Source organism: Diaporthe amygdali (genome assembly GCF_026229845.1).
Source record: "Diaporthe amygdali strain CAA958 chromosome Unknown NODE_21_length_814164_cov_65_183785, whole genome shotgun sequence".
In the NCBI taxonomy this organism is placed as follows: Eukaryota; Fungi; Ascomycota; class Sordariomycetes; order Diaporthales; family Diaporthaceae; genus Diaporthe; species Diaporthe amygdali.
The window spans coordinates 481596-499291 of NW_026517041.1; the positions used below are offsets into that span (position 1 = coordinate 481596).

General features: G+C 54.8%; 4 protein-coding genes across 4 annotated transcripts; 1 reads left to right on the forward strand and 3 right to left on the reverse strand.

Moving 5' to 3' along the window:
- Nucleotides 1-147: 147 nt before the first annotated feature.
- J7T55_001549 (uncharacterized protein) lies at nucleotides 148-3229 on the reverse strand (the record flags this gene model as incomplete). The annotated part of the gene is made up of 3 exons (XM_053145655.1): nucleotides 148-177; nucleotides 276-2739; nucleotides 2802-3229. 3 exons carry the CDS (start codon nucleotides 3227-3229, stop codon nucleotides 148-150), a joined length of 2922 nt encoding a protein of 973 aa, XP_052991810.1.
- Nucleotides 3230-4894: 1665 nt separating this feature from the next.
- J7T55_001550 (het domain-containing protein) lies at nucleotides 4895-6301 on the reverse strand (the record flags this gene model as incomplete). Its single annotated transcript, XM_053145656.1, has 1 exon — nucleotides 4895-6301. One exon carries the CDS (start codon nucleotides 6299-6301, stop codon nucleotides 4895-4897), a length of 1407 nt encoding a protein of 468 aa, XP_052991811.1.
- A 1627-nt stretch (nucleotides 6302-7928) lies between these two features.
- On the reverse strand, nucleotides 7929-8618 carry J7T55_001551 (uncharacterized protein; the record flags this gene model as incomplete). The annotated part of the gene is made up of 2 exons (XM_053145657.1): nucleotides 7929-8285; nucleotides 8349-8618. The coding sequence occupies 2 exons, from the start codon at nucleotides 8616-8618 to the stop codon at nucleotides 7929-7931; spliced, it is 627 nt and encodes a 208-aa protein (XP_052991812.1).
- Nucleotides 8619-11926: 3308 nt separating this feature from the next.
- On the forward strand, nucleotides 11927-17554 carry J7T55_001552 (uncharacterized protein; the record flags this gene model as incomplete). The annotated part of the gene is made up of 2 exons (XM_053145659.1): nucleotides 11927-11984; nucleotides 12147-17554. 2 exons carry the CDS (start codon nucleotides 11927-11929, stop codon nucleotides 17552-17554), a joined length of 5466 nt encoding a protein of 1821 aa, XP_052991813.1.
- Nucleotides 17555-17696: the final 142 nt, after the last annotated feature.

A 17696-nucleotide genomic window follows, 5' to 3' on the forward strand; every position in this document is an offset into this window, starting at 1 on the left:
ATCAGTTTAACACATGCGGTGATGCTTCCTGTACACATATCGAACATACACAAACTTGCTGTACTAGATCATTCATCTTGTTGGACGCCCGGGCTTCACCAAGCTGTCCATATGTTCTTAGAGTCTTTGGGACTCTCGGAAACGCTTTCAAACTTTCTTTTCTTCCCTCTTCTGCGCCTGGACTGTTCCAACAGATCGAGCAGCTCTCGGGCATAGCTAAAGCTAAAACAAGATTTTACCGTCTCTTGAAACATTGGAACGTTTTTCAGGCTCACCAGGTCTCGGTTGACCAGAGTTTTGACTGTCCGATAGGCAGCCTTCCCGTGCAAGGTTCCCGAACTCAGCAAAGCCTCTGTATTGCCTTCACATGAAAAAGCGCGCAGCTTTTCACAGAAGGATCGAGCAACAGTGGTCTTTTCTTCGCCTCTACCATATTGCTTGTTCAGGGTTGCTCCAGCATCAATAAAATCTTTTAGGGCTTCGAAATATTTTGGATAGCGGTCATCACCTTCTTCTACCCAGAAGAATTTCTCAAGCCCTTCAAGGAGATAGATTGAAAATGCAGTTTGGCCCCTATCGTTGGCGTTTGGATCAGCGCCAAGCGTAAGAAGTTGCCTGAACTCCGCAGGCTTGAATTTGAAAGTTTCGGCCGACGACATGTGTTCATTGACATACGCAAGCCACGGTGTTCCATCCGGAATAGACTGGGAGACCTCGTTCAGATCACAGCGACGTTGAGTGACGAGATAGTCGACAACTTCTGGCACATGTATCAAGGCAAAATTCCGTATCGCGGGGATGGTCGCGATGTACAGTGGGGGGGCTTCAAAATCGGCGAAGTAATCCCCATCATCCTTGAGATATGGAGCGACCCTCGGATACAAGGCGCTCTGCAAAAGAGCTTCTCGGACAATCAAACTTGGGTGGCAGGTTTTCCCTTGGTTGCTGAAGCATGCTTGTCTGGACCCAAACATGGCGATCACTGATATCTCCAGCTCTTCAATTAGCTGGCTCAACACTGCAAGACTTGGTTCTTCAACTCCTGAGCCATAATTGAAGCAGTCTCTCAAGTGGTATACTAGGAAACCTTGGGCATATCCTGGCGAATTCCTGATGTATGTCCAACCGGCGTGTTGATCAGCAGCATCGAAGCGCCTCGACTTCACCAACGCAGTATAAGCCTTCACGAGCGACAGTGCCGGGTCAAAGCCTGCATCGACCTTTGATCTTAGGTAATGCATCATTTCGTCGGTAAGCAGAAAGTCTCGCACTGTCCGGTGAAGGAATTCCACTGTTTCAACCTCACCCGGGTAGCTTTTGCCCGTTTCCAAAAGGCCTTGTGACTGAGCATTCAATTGCCAACGGGCTTGAAACCGGAGGTCATCCAAGGAATCGGTTGGTGGAGAGCTGATGGGCAAGTCGATGGCGTATCGATCATTTTGAGTCTCCTTTGCGTGATGCACAAGTGCGTCGAACATCAAAGGCCAGTGCAAGCGTGGGGTCTCTTCAGACTTAAGAGCAAGCAGGAAGGTCTGGGCCATTTTCTCATGGTAAACGTCGTCGATAGAGTCCAGCATATGTTTGAAGAGCTTCTCGAGCTCACTTGGCATGGCTTTCAACCGTTTCTGCAGCACTCCCAAGTCGTCATAGTTCGTTAACCCATCTCGGAGAGATTTGGTCACCAAGAAAACCCAGAGAAATACCCCGTTGGCTTTATCCCTTATATCCCTGATCAGGCTCGCTCTCCCGACCTCATCTACAGAACAAGTAATCCATCTTTTATGGCTTTCCAGTCGCTCTCGAGCGAAATTGCCGATATCTTCTTGAGTGTAGTCATGGATAGCGAGCTGAGGTATGCCGTCGAAGGCATCCTTGAAAACATTCAGGGGCCGGCTTGAGACGCAAAGCTTTAAGTTCGATGAATTGCTTAGATTCTCGAGGAAATCGCAGAGATGGTCAGTTTCACCCTCGTACTCGTCCAGACCATCAATGAGCCAGCAGAATTTGGTCCCTAGCTCTGACTTTTCTGAGATTGCCCCAAGAGCCGAAGTCAGCTCAGATACGGACCAAGGCTGGGGATCTTTGCGCCGGGCGGCGTTCCGGGCGGCATTCCAGCGCGAAGGACAGACGATTGAGATGATGCCGGGACAGGCGTGAAAGACATCATACAGCAAGGACTGCAAGAGCCCCCTTTGAGACCTTTGCTCCAATGTTCCTGCGCTCCAGAAATAATGGGAGGCGATGGCCACGGGGTGCGGATGCGCCCATTCCTCCAGAAAGTTCACAGTCGCCGGATGTGCGGCAAGGAACTTCATCAGTGTCGATTTCCCCGAGCCTGCTCTTCCAGATATCCAGAATAGGGTGTCAGACTTACTTCGAAGCCATTGAGAAACCGTTGAATCAAGAACCCACTGGAAGGTTTTGGCAGATGCTTCTGCAATTGCTTCGTGGCGGTTGGTTCGAGATGGGAAGCTCAGGCTTGCTAATATCGTACTCTGTCGTTTATTTATGTCGAGGTCGTCGTGAATGTACCGTAGTCTCATGACTATTTGTTCGATTGCCATCATCGTCTGCGTGTCGCTCGATTGGTGGATTCGGGACCTATCATTGTTGACGTCCAACTTCAAAGAGTGGAGCTTTTCAGAAAGTCGATCCAAACTGGCCGTTTGGTCAAGCCGAAGTCTTGAGCTATCTTCCTTCGCCTGTCTCAATTCTGAATGAAGGCGCCCGATGTCCTCTCTAGAAAACGCTCAAGTCAGAGATCGATGCTTTTGGGCCATTGTTCTGGTTCGAAGTCAAACCTTGTCAGACTTTGCACGTAGATAGCAGCCAAGTTACGTGCTTTGTCCATACGCTCCTCAAATTCTCGCAACTTGCGTGTCCCCCACAGGGTCTTGAGCGCGGCCTGAAAGCTTTTCCAGCGCCGGCTTTTCTGACTTTCGACCTTCATGTCTTGAAGCATGGCCAGAAGGGCATCGCAGTCAGACTTGCAATCATCCGCCAGACTCTTCACTTTTTGCGATAATGCTCCTTGGGACGTGTCAACCGAAGAGCCAAGCTTCGCACTCAAGTCCTTTATCCTGGTGCAATAGGACTCAAGCGCCAGGTTGCTGGACGATGCGCCATGAACAGAATGGAAGATCTCATTGCTGGATGAAAGGAGTTTGCCGACGAAGTCGATGAATTGTACGACGCTCGTCGCGATGCTCAGTGTAGAGAAGGGATCCATATTCAACTGAAGTCATCGAGTGGATGGGTGGCAGCGGATAAAGACAAGGTCTAGTGAGAGACAAGACAGCAAAAGTCGAGGTCGGGACAGGCTAGAACGTGAGGGGATGTTGGGTCAGAAAGCCCAGATGCAGGTCGCAGGGTGGCTGAGCTGATGCCTTGCCCGGGGCCCCGTCTGTACATGTACATATGCAGCTACGTATGAGGGTTTACGTTCACACCACACCCCTTTGTACTGAGACGTGCTTATTCTGCACGATGACATGCTTAGATATTATGAAATTTCAGGCTGCACCTGAATTATTGTTCTGGTAAAAAGAGATATTAAAAACAAAAAGACAAGAGAATCAACCGTTCCTTCCGATCCGTTAATCTTTTTTAGAAGCTATTAGCCTTCTTTTTTTTTTATCTTGAAAGCTTGGATAAAAGATTTGTTAAAGTTATCAATACCAGAATTTCCTGGCTTGAAGGGCGTTTGTTTTATGCTTGAGTGTCCATATTATGTGTTTCTTGAAAGAACGGGCGGCAGTTATGTATTTATGGACGATGACCAGCTGTCAGACCACGAAGTCTCCTAAAACGGCCTAGATATTTGATCAGTATCAATCTAGGTAATGCCTTGATGTATTCAGATACCCCAGCAAGGTTCAAGTACGACGTAGACTACGAAAGCTGGTCTAGAGGGCTGAAGAGCCCCCACGATCATGACCAATAGCGCGACGAGGACTTGACCGGACTTTTCAACTCGTAGAGCCCATAGCGGCGGTGAACGAGGGTTTGCTGCTGGTAGTGATCAAGCACCACCGAAAGTTGGCTCTCTGAGGTACTTGGATAGCCCTGCGAAACTGAATCCTTTATATCGCAGAATGAGATATGGTCGAGTGTAGTGCGGCTTAGGGTGTGTTGGAGGGTTTTGGCGCATTATATACTGTACTGGTGGTGGCTCTTACGGGACTGAGCAGCGGCTTAAACGCTGCGATTACTTTTCAACACATCTCCAAGGGTTTGCCGAAGATATGGATGGGTTCCTGAAGCGGAAGGATTGTATTGAAGAGACAGGGGTGCTCATCGTGCTCGGCTCCAGTTAAGAAATCGGAGTGCGACCCAAATCTTGATTGAGACTGCTTTTCGGAAACACAACGACTGATGGAAGAAGGAATAATGTCTCGTGGATGACGGCACGCTCAGCTCGCACTTCCAAATGTGAGAAAAGATGAGATTGATAAATTTGATAATGTCTCCTGTCTTTGAAATACAAGGGTAATAAAGTCTCTCGTAGCGTAGCTTGAACCGGTAGTCTCGCTAAATCCCCAGGCGTCCAAGATTGCTGCGCCAAAGAAAATAAACATAATTTGAGTCTTTATATGGCACCTGTATTGGACATGGAATCTCAGGTTCGTACTACCTCAATTATACCTGGCTCCCTTGTTTCCTATAACAGCAATCTCGCTCTAAATGTATATGTGGCGAGAGGCCGGGCAATGCAGACTGACTTGATAATTGAGAGAAAAGTAATATGTTGCAGGATGCTTTGACTACGCTTATACCAAGGTAACTTTACTGTCCCAGCCCTATCAACGCCTTCACGAACTATGCAATCACACGACAAACCACTGTTGGCCTTTACGTAGCTCTATAATTCAGCCCCCAGAATCTCCAAGTCCCATTAATTCCCAAACCGCAGCTCCGGCTGCAGCACCAAGACCTCCCTCTCCGCTCCTCTCACCGCATACTTATGGCTCAGAGGGAGCTCTGAGCACCGGACCCTCTTGAATTTGTATTCGGTGATCCCAACGTTCGTCTTCATGGTCTGCGGTAACTGGGACAGATAGACCGATATAGCCGCCGACGGCTCGCCCCCTTCCGTGGACCAACAGTTGAGCGCGAACGGAACGCCCTCTTCCGCAATCTTCATCAGCTTCTTCCTAATGTAGAAGAAGACCGGGATAGCCCCTATGAACAGCAGCGGGGAGAACAACAGGATGAGCTTGTACTTGGTGATCCCGTTGCCATGATACTGCATGGCCGGCACCTGCAGGCCCTGCCGGTTCACCTCAAACGACCTCGCCGGGCGGTGAATCGCCGGACCGCCCTCGATGGTAACATTTCCACACCCCCGGAACCACTCCGGCGACGGCGCAAGCAGCCCCCACTCGTCGGCGCCGAAGCTCGTGTCCGGGTTCCGCTCGACGTCGTACCGCATCCCCGCGTCCGGCGCAGGCATCCTCCACGCGAAGATGGACTCGTCCGCCGTCGTCGACAAGAGCTGCTGCTGCAGGCGCAGGAACGCGCGGGGCCCGCCCTCGCCGTACTGCGGCGGCATCATGATGCCGAACAGCCCCAGCAGGCTGTACGCCGCGTCCTCGGCGCGCGTGGTCGTCCGCCCCGCGGTCCAGCTCATCTTTGTCGCGATGCACGCCCTGCGGAAGTCCCGCGCGCCTGTTAGGTAGTCTGCGTCTATGCCCGTGATGTGCTGGATCTGCGCCGCGAGCGAGGCTTTGTTCCCGATGGGGTTCCAGTCCGCGTCGTAGAAGTCCATGTCGCGCGGCGCGAGGAGCTCTTGAAGCGTCCAGCCTCGAAAGAACCACTCTGATGGCGCGTCGCTGCCGGCGCGGCGGAAGATTGGGTCTGATACCCGCCCCATGGAAGGCATCTCTTTCTTCGCGCTCGACTCAACGGCCTGGTACGCAGGCGGCTCAGCTGAGGCGCCGCTCCGCACGTCGGACAGGTACGTGATGCACACGCGCGCCCCGCGGTACCAGCCGAACATGGAGTTGATGGACTCGGCCTCCTCGGTGGCGCTGGCCTTGTTGATGCAGCAGCTGTCGATCCACAGCCATCGGAGCCCCTGGGCGTGCGCCACCTCGCACGCGCCGCGGATCTTGTCGAGCTGCGGCGATTTCGTGAGCCGTTGGGAACCTGCGTCGCGCAGGCTGGGCGCGTGGTGCGCGATCTCGTCGAAGGTGATCTCCGCGCCGACCCAGCGGTGCGACAGGATCGCGTAGCCCTCGGCCTGGAAAAACTCCTGGCTGTCTAGGCGGAGCTCGAATGTTGTTGTGTCGAGGAGTCGCATTGTGAAAGGTGTTATCGAGCGAGATACTCGGGTTATGGATCTGGCATTGAATAGGGAAGACTGCGATGCGGGCACGGAGGTGACGATGTGCCGGTCATGATGTTTTTGTACACGCTGTGGGATCCTGTACAGCCTCAGAGACAATCATCACGCTCGCATCTGATCACGGCGCAGCATGGTGTAGGATCCACTGCCGAGAGATATCACGTCAGACGTGAGGTCGCGACTGCGGCTACCGTCCCAAAAGCGCATATGCACACAGAACACTTTCTATTACACACAAGACCAACCAAAAATAGTGTAATTGAAGCGCAACAGTATTGTATTACGGGCTTGCGCTCGGGTGTCCGCTTTGCGACCACAGTATCTATGTAGAATAAGTCGAGGCGCCGGGGGGGGGGGGTTGCGGAAAAAGAGAAAGTCATCTATTCAGCATAACTGACTCTGTGATGTTCTGTCATAGGAATATCTGGTAAGGGATAGCCTCCTATGGGATAACCTCTTGCGGGACAAACTCTCATGCAATAATTCTCTGTGGGATATGTTCCTGTGGACAATATTCTTGAGAAGGAAGTGACTAGCCACAGGAGGCTCTGTAATGCAGTGTTGCGATTTTTGACAGTGTGGCGGTATTGTCCTAATAATGCATGTGAAGCTTTGGGGACATACACTGAACAAAAAAAAGGGCACAAATAGTGAAACATAGCTAGGAGTGTAGTAGATGTATCTGCGTATGCCCACTACTTACCCCGACACCATTGTGCCCAGAGAGTTTTGTGCGCCTCCTCTCAGTCTTCTATGGGTAGAATGTGAAAATGAAGAATTGCGCGAGAGGGCAAGACTCATTTCTGATCTTGTTCCGGGGCATCTCCTGTTCCCTGAAAGTCGTTCAAGACTGAGAGAGGGTGGAAATTGAGGAGGCCGGGGAACAAGTCGACGACGCCGATGCACGCAGGATCCACTGGTGTAGGTGCAAGATTGGTGGTGAGTTGTCAAAGTATCGTGAAATGACAGATGCCTGCAGCGCATATAAAAAAAATGGCTCAGAACTCAACTACTTCTACTAGAATCGGGATTTGACGATGGGCAGTCTATCATGCGCGTGGCCGCGATCAGCTGGATCGAAGTTGGGCCAGGCCAGGCCAGGCAAGAAGAATCAACGTCGTCACTGTTGTCGATGCGAGATGTTGGCCGTTGATAGGTCCTCTCTACCCGACAGCACCGCGCTGCATTGCATCGCACTGAGACATGCTGCACTGCGGTGCTTGGCTTTCGGTGCCTATTCGGCGGCCGTGGGCACTTCGTGCTGCGGGGATGCATGCATGCGCTTCGTGACCTGGCCGATTAAGGAGTGGGCTTGTCCGGTCTCGCTGGCACGACATGGAGCAGGATAAAATCACAGCATGTCACCCTACTCGGTGCTGCTGGATGAAGGTTGAAGTGATGTCAACGGCAATGGGGCAACATGCTTGGAGCAGGGTCGGGGTAGCCAGCCCATCGTGGATGAGGCCAAGAGGAAGCGGAGGGTCCGAGATATTGCTCACCGAGCTGGCCAGGTTGTATGATCAAATGCAGATATGCAGCGAATAACAGACAGAGTTGAGCGATTTATCAAGACGGTTAGTCGTCAGTGGGAAGTGATCATCCGCCCGTAGGGCAGAAGATGCCTGTCGACAAAGGCAGTGCTCGCAGCTGCTGATTCGACTGCTGCGGGCGAGTCTGACGTGCAGCCGGCGCGACTGTACGAGGCTCGATGAGGATGGGGTGGGTACCGGCCGGATTCCCGTGATGGAGGGGGGGAGTCGAAGCTGACTTGACAGGTGCGCTTTCTTGCTTTGCTTTGCGCTGTTTTGGTCTGCTTTGCTTGCTGGCTGTCAGAAAACCAACCAGCACGAGCATGCGACCGGCCGAGCGTCGCTAGCCGCCACTGCAAGCGATGGAGAGAGACATTGGACCACGAGGTCGAGGAGTTGGTGCGCTGGCGCTGGCCCTCTGTTTTCGCGGCCCGTCTGTTCGCACTTCGGCTCCTTGAAATGCTACTACATACGGTAAATACCAGCACAGTCAGGCGGTACGAGCTACGCATAGAGTATGGGCGGACAGGACTCTGCGTGCCCACCCGGACGTTGAGGCGCTTGGCCTTCCAATAAGCTCGGTACCAGTATTCGAAGGCGGCTTCTTCTGCCCTGAATTCAGGGCGGATGGAGGCATTCAGGTGATCATGGGACGCTGTGGGCTCCACTTGGGATCTGGTGGGAAAGGGGAGAGAATGAGACGCACAGGGGTGGATGGCGGTGGTTGGGTGACAGCGACACATCGTGCGATGGCCCGTTCAAGGCCCGTTCAAGGACCCATGGCGGCGCATGGCCCATTGGAGAGGCAAACGGCAGAGAGAGCGAAAGTTGACCCCTGGTTCTGTTTGTGAGTGGATCGCAAGGCAATGACGACGGTACGGTATGCCTGTATGCACGGTAGCAACAAGGATTGGTGGCCGGGTGTTGCCATGAAGTGTGAGTTGGCATGTGTCCGAGTCGGTGGCCGCCCGGCCTTGGCCCGGGTCAGGTCTGGAGAGAGACTTTTGATTGACTGCGGTCGGGTGGATGTGTGTTTTGGTGGCTGGCCAATTGGCGACAGACACGCCACACCTCCTCTTCCTCGGGAGGAGAGCACTGCACTGTCAGAGCAGGAGGCAGCAGGCAGGAGAGAGGAGAGAAGAGAGAAAGAGGAGGGAGGAGGGGAGTTGTTTGGCACGGGTTATTCCATGCCTGCTGGTGCTGCTGGTGCTGCTGGCTGGGCTGAGGAGCACATGGGACGGCATGAGATGGCATCATGGGATGGCATCTCAGCAATTTGCCGCCAGCAGTGCCTGGGTACAGACGTAGAGTAGGCCAGATAGTCTAATAAGCTGTCGAGGATAATGCAATGCACTGCCAAGTCACCGAGCGCCCGTCCTGACGGCGGCAGCGGGCAAAAAAAAAAAGCTTTCCTTGAGTGCCGCCAGAGTGTTTGAACCGTGGAGTTGCAGGAGGATCGCTAGCCCTGGAGGATTGCATGAACTCGAACTCTCTTCTTCACTCTGTTGACGGGCGCGCGACCCGTCCCAGCCCTTGTGCAAGGCCTGTGCAGGCGGCCGCGATGAGCTGTCGGTCGTAATGGATCGAGGGTGGTCCCTGGGCTGAACGAGCACATGCAGGACAGGTACGGGTACCAGTTGATAGAGTTGAGAGGCCTGCAACGGGCGGCCATCGGGACTGTTTGGTTGCCCGTTGGCCTAGGCATTAGACGGTGGACAAAAGAGGACCCTGAACAGCTGAGGGTCAATTTGCCACCGGCTGAGGCCTCATTGCTCGTTGCTCGTTGCTCGTTGCTCGTCTCTCATGTTCATGTTCATGTTCATGTTCATGCTCAATGCCCATGCTGCCCTATGGTCGTGGCAATTTCAGGCATTCAGATTCAGGGCCATCCCATCAAGACGGCAGGGCTGAAGTGGCATGACAGATAAAGAGAAACGAACAGACGGAACAAAGACCAGTAGACCAGGCTAACTAGCAGTAGCAGTAGCACATCACCGACTGGATGGGTCACGACGGGACAGGACCGAGCCTTTTGGGTGGCGGTCACAGGGAGGGACCCAGGTGCAGACAGGACACGATCTATTGTTGGCAGCGAATTTGGAAGACATGACATTATGTTGCTGGCATGGCGGATGTTTGTGTCCCCCTGGAGTCCTGGAGTCCTGGCGTCCGGGTCGGCGGGATTGTGCTGAGTGAGGATGATCCCAGCGTGGGCTGGCGGTTGCCAACGCATCGCTACTGGCATCGCATGGCCATCGGCATCAAGACCAAGATGGTCTGGTTTCTGGCCTACAAAGCTCAAGCTTATTCTTAGGGGGCCAGAGGGGGCCCCTAGGGGGAGGTGGCGTGGAGGGGCGGAAGGGAAGGAAGGAAGGCATTAGACTGCGGAAGACTGGGATAGGGACGGCATGGGCAGCAGACCAAGGTACGTACCACTTGCCTTCATACATGATAGACTGCGTGGCAGAAGGGAGAAGGAAACATCACATCGACACTGCCCAGTTGGTAACTGCCTGGCCTGGCCTGGCTTGTGTGCATGCACACTGCACAGTTAGTACCGTCTTTCTTGTTCTGTCCTGCATCTTCATTCCTTCCTTCCTTCCAAATCGCGCAGTGTGTGAACAGCATGCAAGCAGGCACGCAAGCCAGGAAGGCAGGCAGGCAGGCGGGCAGGCACGCACGGCACAGGGCAGAACAGAGCAAGAACGGCGACCTCGACCGACCCGACCAAACCAAACCAACCAACCAACTGACCAACCAACCCACCCCCTGTACCCTTCATCCCTGTCGCTGCTACCCCACGTTTACAACGCAGCACGGCAACAACGCACCCAGCACCTAAGCACACAGAGCACCTAGCACCACTAGCACACCCATCAACGCGGGAAGGTGCACGCACAAACCGTTCAACGCCCTGGTGAGCAAGTGCTAGTGAGTGTGAGTTGTGCCTTCGCCAGCTGCGACTTCCCTACCTCCTTCAAGGGCGCTAAACCACCAGGACCCCCAGAAACGACCTAGATGAGCAGGGGAAGTAGCTGCACGCACGCTAACAGGACAGCACCAGCCGCGTGCTTCTCTTTCTCTTCCTCTCTCTCCCCCCCAACGTTCTTTCCCTTCCCGGCGCCTCACCCCTGTCCCCCTGTCCCCCTGCCCCTACCTTCTGCTCTAGCCTCTTGCTCTTTGCCCGCCTCTTTTGTATTGTGCCTCGACTTCCATCGCAAGACAGTCGCGGTCACAGCTGGCATATCAGTAGTCTAGTCTACCTAGGCCTGTCCTAGATCGGTCTGTCCTAGGTCGGTCAGTCAGTCTGTGGATTGATATACACATACGTGTATCCGTAAATGCTCTGGCAGCTTCCAACCACGCGAATTTCTGGTGTTTTCCTTTCCCACCTTTTTTTTTTTTCACCGACTCACACTCCCACGTACGTATATGTACATGCAAGTCAGACAGACAGACAGAACGACGGACAGACAGAGAGACAAGTCATAGTGGCCGGGAATAAATGTAACACCTTCAGCCTCAGCGCCTCTCCCCCAGTCGACTCGTCTGCCTCCCCCAACTTTCCACGTCTGGACTGGACTACCTAGACTACCTACATGACTTAGCTAGGTGGACTACGGACTACCGACTACAACCACCACAATTATTATCGACAGCTATTACCGCAGCAACCCACCACCACCACCACCAACACCAAACATATTTCCTCCCAGGCTTGCTTCTCAGCCTCGTCCTCGCTCTCGTCCTGGTCCTGCTCTTCTCCTCATGATACCCGCGACGACCAACTCAGATGACCTGGGCCGAGATCGAGTAGCGACAAGCACAACCACCACCACCTAGCCTGCCACGCCCTCCCGCAGCCTCTGACGCCTCTCCAATCCCTCTGTCCAAGCCGTCCAATCTTGGACTTGCACGTTGCCTGTCGTGCTCCCGTCTCCCGTCTCCCGTCTCCCGTCCGCCGTCCGCCCCCGATTTGGATCTTCCGTCCTGTCACTGTCAGCCCTTTTATGCTGGCAGTGATCCAGGACACCCGCTCCATGGGCGCGCCATGTTCTCCATGCAACGATCCCTCTCTTCGCCTGTCCTGCACGCCTCCGAGCCTGCCCGTATGTTCCACACCACCACCTCACCGCGCTGCTGACTGTTTCCACAACAATGCCGCCTCTTCCTACTCTTTCTGCTCCAGCTTCCCCTACAGTTTTGCTGGCCAGGCCTGTCCGCTCTGCCTCGAGGTTCATACAGCTCAGCTGACCAGCCCTCGCCAACAGCCATTCCTCCTACGAGGTCGTCAACTCCTCCCTCTCCAGAACGTCATGTCGAGTCCTCCCTGCCTCGACGAGTACACACGAGCAGCCCCTCACATTCCGACGTGTCCCCAGACACTCCTCGCGACGGCGAAATGCCACCCCCCTCACGCCATAGTGAGGACCTGCCGCGTCCCGCCAGCGCGATCCAGACCACGAGTCCGATTCTCAGAAAAGCCATTGTCGCCCAGCCGACTCCTCCCCCTCCACCTCCCGCCTCGAGTGCTCCGGACTTGACTACCAACAGCGCAAGCCGAGATGAACCCAAGAGACTCCCCTCCGCCCTGAGGGCGCCTGTCAAGATACCCCAGCCCCTCATCACCGACGCCTCCCTCTACACAAACTCGTACCTGGCTCCAGTTGACGCGGCAGAAAGCACTTCACTAGACGAACTCGCCCATTTGGTCCGATTATCAAAGTACCAGGAGCGCAAGCGCGCCAACACAAGAATCCGTCTACAACGCACCTTGGTTTCCACGGCCCTGTCTGCCCGGCTTACTCGCTGCGGCGAGATCACCCAGAGGAACCTGGCCGAGTGCTTCCGCACCGACGACAAGAAGACCTTTGCGGCCCTCTACGGCGCAATATCGGATGTTCGCAAGAGCTGCGACGAAGTCAGGAGGTACGCTCTCCTCGAGCCCGAGGTTGAGCTGCTCCAGTCCCCAGGAATGGTGTCATCCGAAAGTTTGGAGACACCCACAGGCTCCGTGGTCGCTGCCGGCCCCATGGCTGGCTCGACTGTACCCTTCCTCCACGACATCTCGGCCGATGCCAGGGAGACGTTTCTTAGCTTCTTGTCCAAGATAAGGAATGACCCGGACTACCTGGCCACCCGGATATGCTCGCTCTCGAACTCGGAGCGTGCCGCCATCACCAACTTCCACTCCGGCCTGGATCCGGTCGAGTCCGTCCTGCCACTGTACAATAAGCCCCATGTGCGCGGCCCTGGCACCTCCTCCAACAGGCACTTGTCTAACAACCCAAGCCCAGTTGAGAGGTTGCTATCCTTCCAGAGACACGATGCCCTGTCTGCGCTCATCTACACGTGCTTTGCTAATTCCGCAGGTCCCGACAGCGCTGAGGACAAGCGTCGGACCGACGTGTGGGCCAACGCGTGCGCACGCCTCATTTCAAAATCCGCCACGGAATCCAAGTCTGGGAACGAGAACGTCCCGATCGAGCCCGTCTTGATCCATGTTCTCAATGTTTGGTCAAACATGCGCGACTGGGCTGGCCGTTCAAACATGGAATGGTATCTAATGAAGATACTCGAGGACGGAGCTTTCCTTTTGGATCGCGCCGAGGACCAGCATGGCACCAGGTTCAACATTTCGGACTGGACATCCAAGGACCAAATTGCTGCCGACGAGTTCTATGATCGTGCTACTGATGAGCTTTTCGATATCTTGGATGACGAGGATGCTACCGGCCTCCCAGAGGGCCTCCTCGAGATAGGAAATCAAATACTCAGACGTTTGGACCACAAGTACGTCGACAGCACCCGGAAATGGTTTGTCTACAAGTGGTTGTTCTCGGTCTGGCTGCTTGGTGTCGTCGTTCACCCCGAAAGCCATGGTATGATGACAGACTACCACATTACCGAGTATGGCAGGCAGAAGATTCTGAAACAAGTCGCCATGAGAGCCTCCAGTGTTGTGGTTGACATGCTTTGGAAGACCGGCCCAGTCTCGACACCGCCCAAGGTCAAGGCCCACGTGGAGAACATCCTTGGTCGCTTCAAGAACTCCCGCTATAAGCCCCGCCCCAGGCTTCTCAAGGCCAGATCCATCACATCGTTGCGAGAAACTGCCGAGGTGCATCCATATTTGGTTGTGAGTCCTGCGGATTTGGTCACACTGGTTAACGCGCTCTTCCCCGAGAAGAGGCCGATGTCGTCCGCCTCTGTCCGCTCGGGTGCTCCCTCCATATCCGGCATGTCGACCATCTCCCAGCCCATGTCGATGGCCACGTCGAGAAGCAACAACTTTGAGACAGCTTCTATCATCAGCACAAGTGTGTCTTCTGTCCTGAGTGATACAAGTACAGCAGCAGAGACAACAATTGAGCCGCAAGCCACTGGGACATCTGCCAGATCCTCCCCGCCACTAGGCGCTCGCTCGAGCCAAGAGTATATGAGCAACTATGAGGACGATGGGTACCGACTCCGCCTTGCCATCCATGAGATGACCCAGATTCTTGGAGTAGACACATGCTGCGGCTCATGCCACCCATGCGCCGAGCGATGGGCCATCCTCTTCATCTCCTCGGACGGGAAATCACTCTCCACACAGATGACCTACGACCCGGATGACGAACCCGAAGAGGAGAATTCCTCATCCCTCAGCGAGACTGACGAAGATGACGTGGATGACGACAGGCCGGAACTTGACAAGGACTATCATCAGCTGCGTGACTCAATCTTGAAGTTGGTCGAGGACTTTGAGATCCCGCAGACGTCAGAGCAGGAGACTGGAAAGTTCAGCAACAGGACATCGACGCTGAAGAAGTATCGCTCCAGGAACAAGATCATCACAACGGAGAAAGCAAGGCCTGGGAGCCCCAGCCGGAATCCATACCGCCGAAGGGTGACGGGTCAAGATAGTCCCACTAGGAGCAGCTCGCCTCTCGCCGCAAGCGACAAAGGAAAGGAGGTGGCAAGCAGGGGCCAAGAGTCACCTGAGCCGACACCGATCCTGGTAGCTATGCTTCAAGCTGCCGCATCCCAAGCACGAGCACAGTCAGACTTTGTAGGCTCGCTCTCGTATTTCAGGACGTTGCAGCAGCTCAATGCTCTTTCCTCGTCATCACTCCGTGCAGACGGCTTCGCAACACTGTTGAACATCTTCAGCCGAGGGCCTCGAGACTCTATCCGGCGCTCGGCATCTGCTATCGAGGAGTACGACGCGTGGCTTGTCTGGCTAAAGCAGTCTCAGGAACGCGCTGAGGGTCTAATAGACTCTATGATGAGGCGTCTGCGAGCGCTGCGTGACAAGATGTGGTACGTCACTGACGTCCGGAATTCGGCACCATATGAGCATTCTCGCAACATTGCTGTCGCCTTGAAGTCGATGGGCACTCGTCGCAAGCGCAATAGCTACAGTCGAAGCAGAAGTATGCCCCGTGGTTCTGCGACTACGTATATCTACCGCACTGAATCTCAAATCATCGACCTTTTAGCGGCGAATGAAGACCAGGGTGGCCCGAACAAGCTGTCAGATGATCAGGCAGAGAAAACGTCCCGATTCCTAGAGGAATATGGAATCGAGAATTTCTGCCCTGGCGAGGAGCGTATTCATCGATTCTGCTGCGAGGTCAAAGCATGCATTGGCAAGCTCGTTGGCGACAACATCATGGATGGGCCGGTGCTCTGGAGCAGCGAATTGTATCTCCGGGACAAGAAGTTGCTTGAGGGCCCACCTGTGCGAAGGGATCCTCCTATGTCTTCTTTCCAGAATGACGACGCCAGCAGCATTATGAGCGAGTCAGAGAGGCGATTCACACCGGCATCGAGTAGAACAGGATCGCTTGCGAGAGATTTGAGAGGCATGGCGTCAGTCGCCAGCTTCGACTCGGCGCGGTACGGGTACTCGCGTGCCAGCACGGCGATGAGCGACATCATGGACTCGGGAGACTATTTTGGGCATGCCTCACCCGTCCACACCATTGATAGCGCATCGACATACTGGTCGCCATTCCAGTCCATTACATCCGCAAGCTCGACCACTTCTCGTGCTCACAGTCCCACCACAAGCATCACTAATTTCAGTGGCTCCATTTACGGCTCACACACTCAAGCAAACCACGGCATTGGCCGTCCCGGCACGTCAGTGTCCAACAGCGATACCATTCAACAGCAGCGGCTGAACGATGACAAATCGAGGTTTCTCACTGACCTCCAACAGACTCTCACGAGTTTGTTGCTCAGTGACCTCGGGAATTTAGTCTTCTCGAGGGGCTCAGAAACAGATGGCTGGTTCGAAGACCTTGGTCAGGACTGCATCGACCGGCGCGATGCCAATGAGCGAAAAGCCAAGAAGCGACGGTCCAGGCTCCGGGTCATCGCACGGAAAGAAAGCTTCGGCAATCTACGAGACGCAAACAACGCTGCAGATGCTGCGGCTCTGAACCAGAGCACGTCCGAGTCGCAGCCCGTGGCGAGCGGCCAGCCGACCCGTGACAACGAGAGCTCCGCGACTAGCGATACATTATCATCCAAGAAGTCCTCAAAGTCGAGTAGGGAGAGTTTGCCCGAGTTCCCGTTCACTGGAGCATATCAGCGCTTGTTGAGGATGTTCTGCGTCCACCCTAACCCATACGCCAAGCTCAATGCCCTCTTCGAGTTGGAGCACCTCATTGTTGCATCTCTGACATCTGGCAGCCCTCGCCGCAGGCTAGCATGGCTGCGTTCGGCAGAGCTCGAAGCAGAGAAATATAACCAGGGAGGCCATTGCCGACCATTCGAGGAGGCCATTGATAATCTTCGAGAACGCAGGTCTTTAACACTTCAAACGCCGGGTCTTGGTGGCAGTCGCATGCCTGGCGGCAACCTCAATTCAGAAACTCGGTCTGTCGTCAACACGTCCTCGCCAGCAGCCAACACAGATGCTATTGCCACAGTACTGCAGTCGCTCTTTCGTAACGCGGAAATACGGCCTGCGACCCTGTTCCGTGACCTCCAGTTCATCGCCAGTTTCGTCCCTGCCAGCATTCTAGACAAGACAGATCGCGGCAAGGCATTCTGGGACTGCGCGATTGCGGCCCTGGGCCTCAAGCAGGAGGTCTGTAGGACCATGGTCGAGATGGCGGATGAGCTTGTGGGTGTGTACACCAAGACGAGGAGGGGCAAGCCGCCGGCACCGGAGAGCACGGCTAGCTCGTCCATCAACGGTGAGGATGAGCCCCGCACACAGAAGCCCTCGCCCAACGCCGAGCAACAGAACTCGCGCACGGCCTCATCGTGCCCGCCCACGCCGCCACCACCAAGCACGACCTATCGTCTTGAGGACGCAGCCCGCATGTGGACCATCACTGCCAAGGAGGGCGACCCGACGAGCCAGAGGGAGCTGGCGCTCTTCTATCTGTCCAACCCAGAGCTTGTCGACCGCACCACCCTGCCGCTGTCGAAGCCCCGCGAGGTTTTCAAGCAGGCGGTCATGGACAAGTACGGCGGTGGGTATGGGACACGAATTGGTGCAGGGCAACTCCACCGACCAGGAAGTGCTGGCCATGGCATTGGTGCCGATGGTGGTAAGAGAGATGTCAGAAGCGACCCTGCACTCATGTGTGTTGCCATCCACTGGATGGAAGCCGCCGAACAGGGTGGTGACGAGCTGGCGAGGACCTTCCTGGGTCAAAATGACCTCGGACTGTGAGTACGCGGCAACACTTTATGGGAATACTAATACGTCTAAATGGGGGGCTCTCATCCCAGGTGTTGCTGGGCTGGAAAGGCCTGTTGTCTTGCCATTTACATTGTTATCTACACATTGCATACATGTCCTCTCGTAAGGCGTT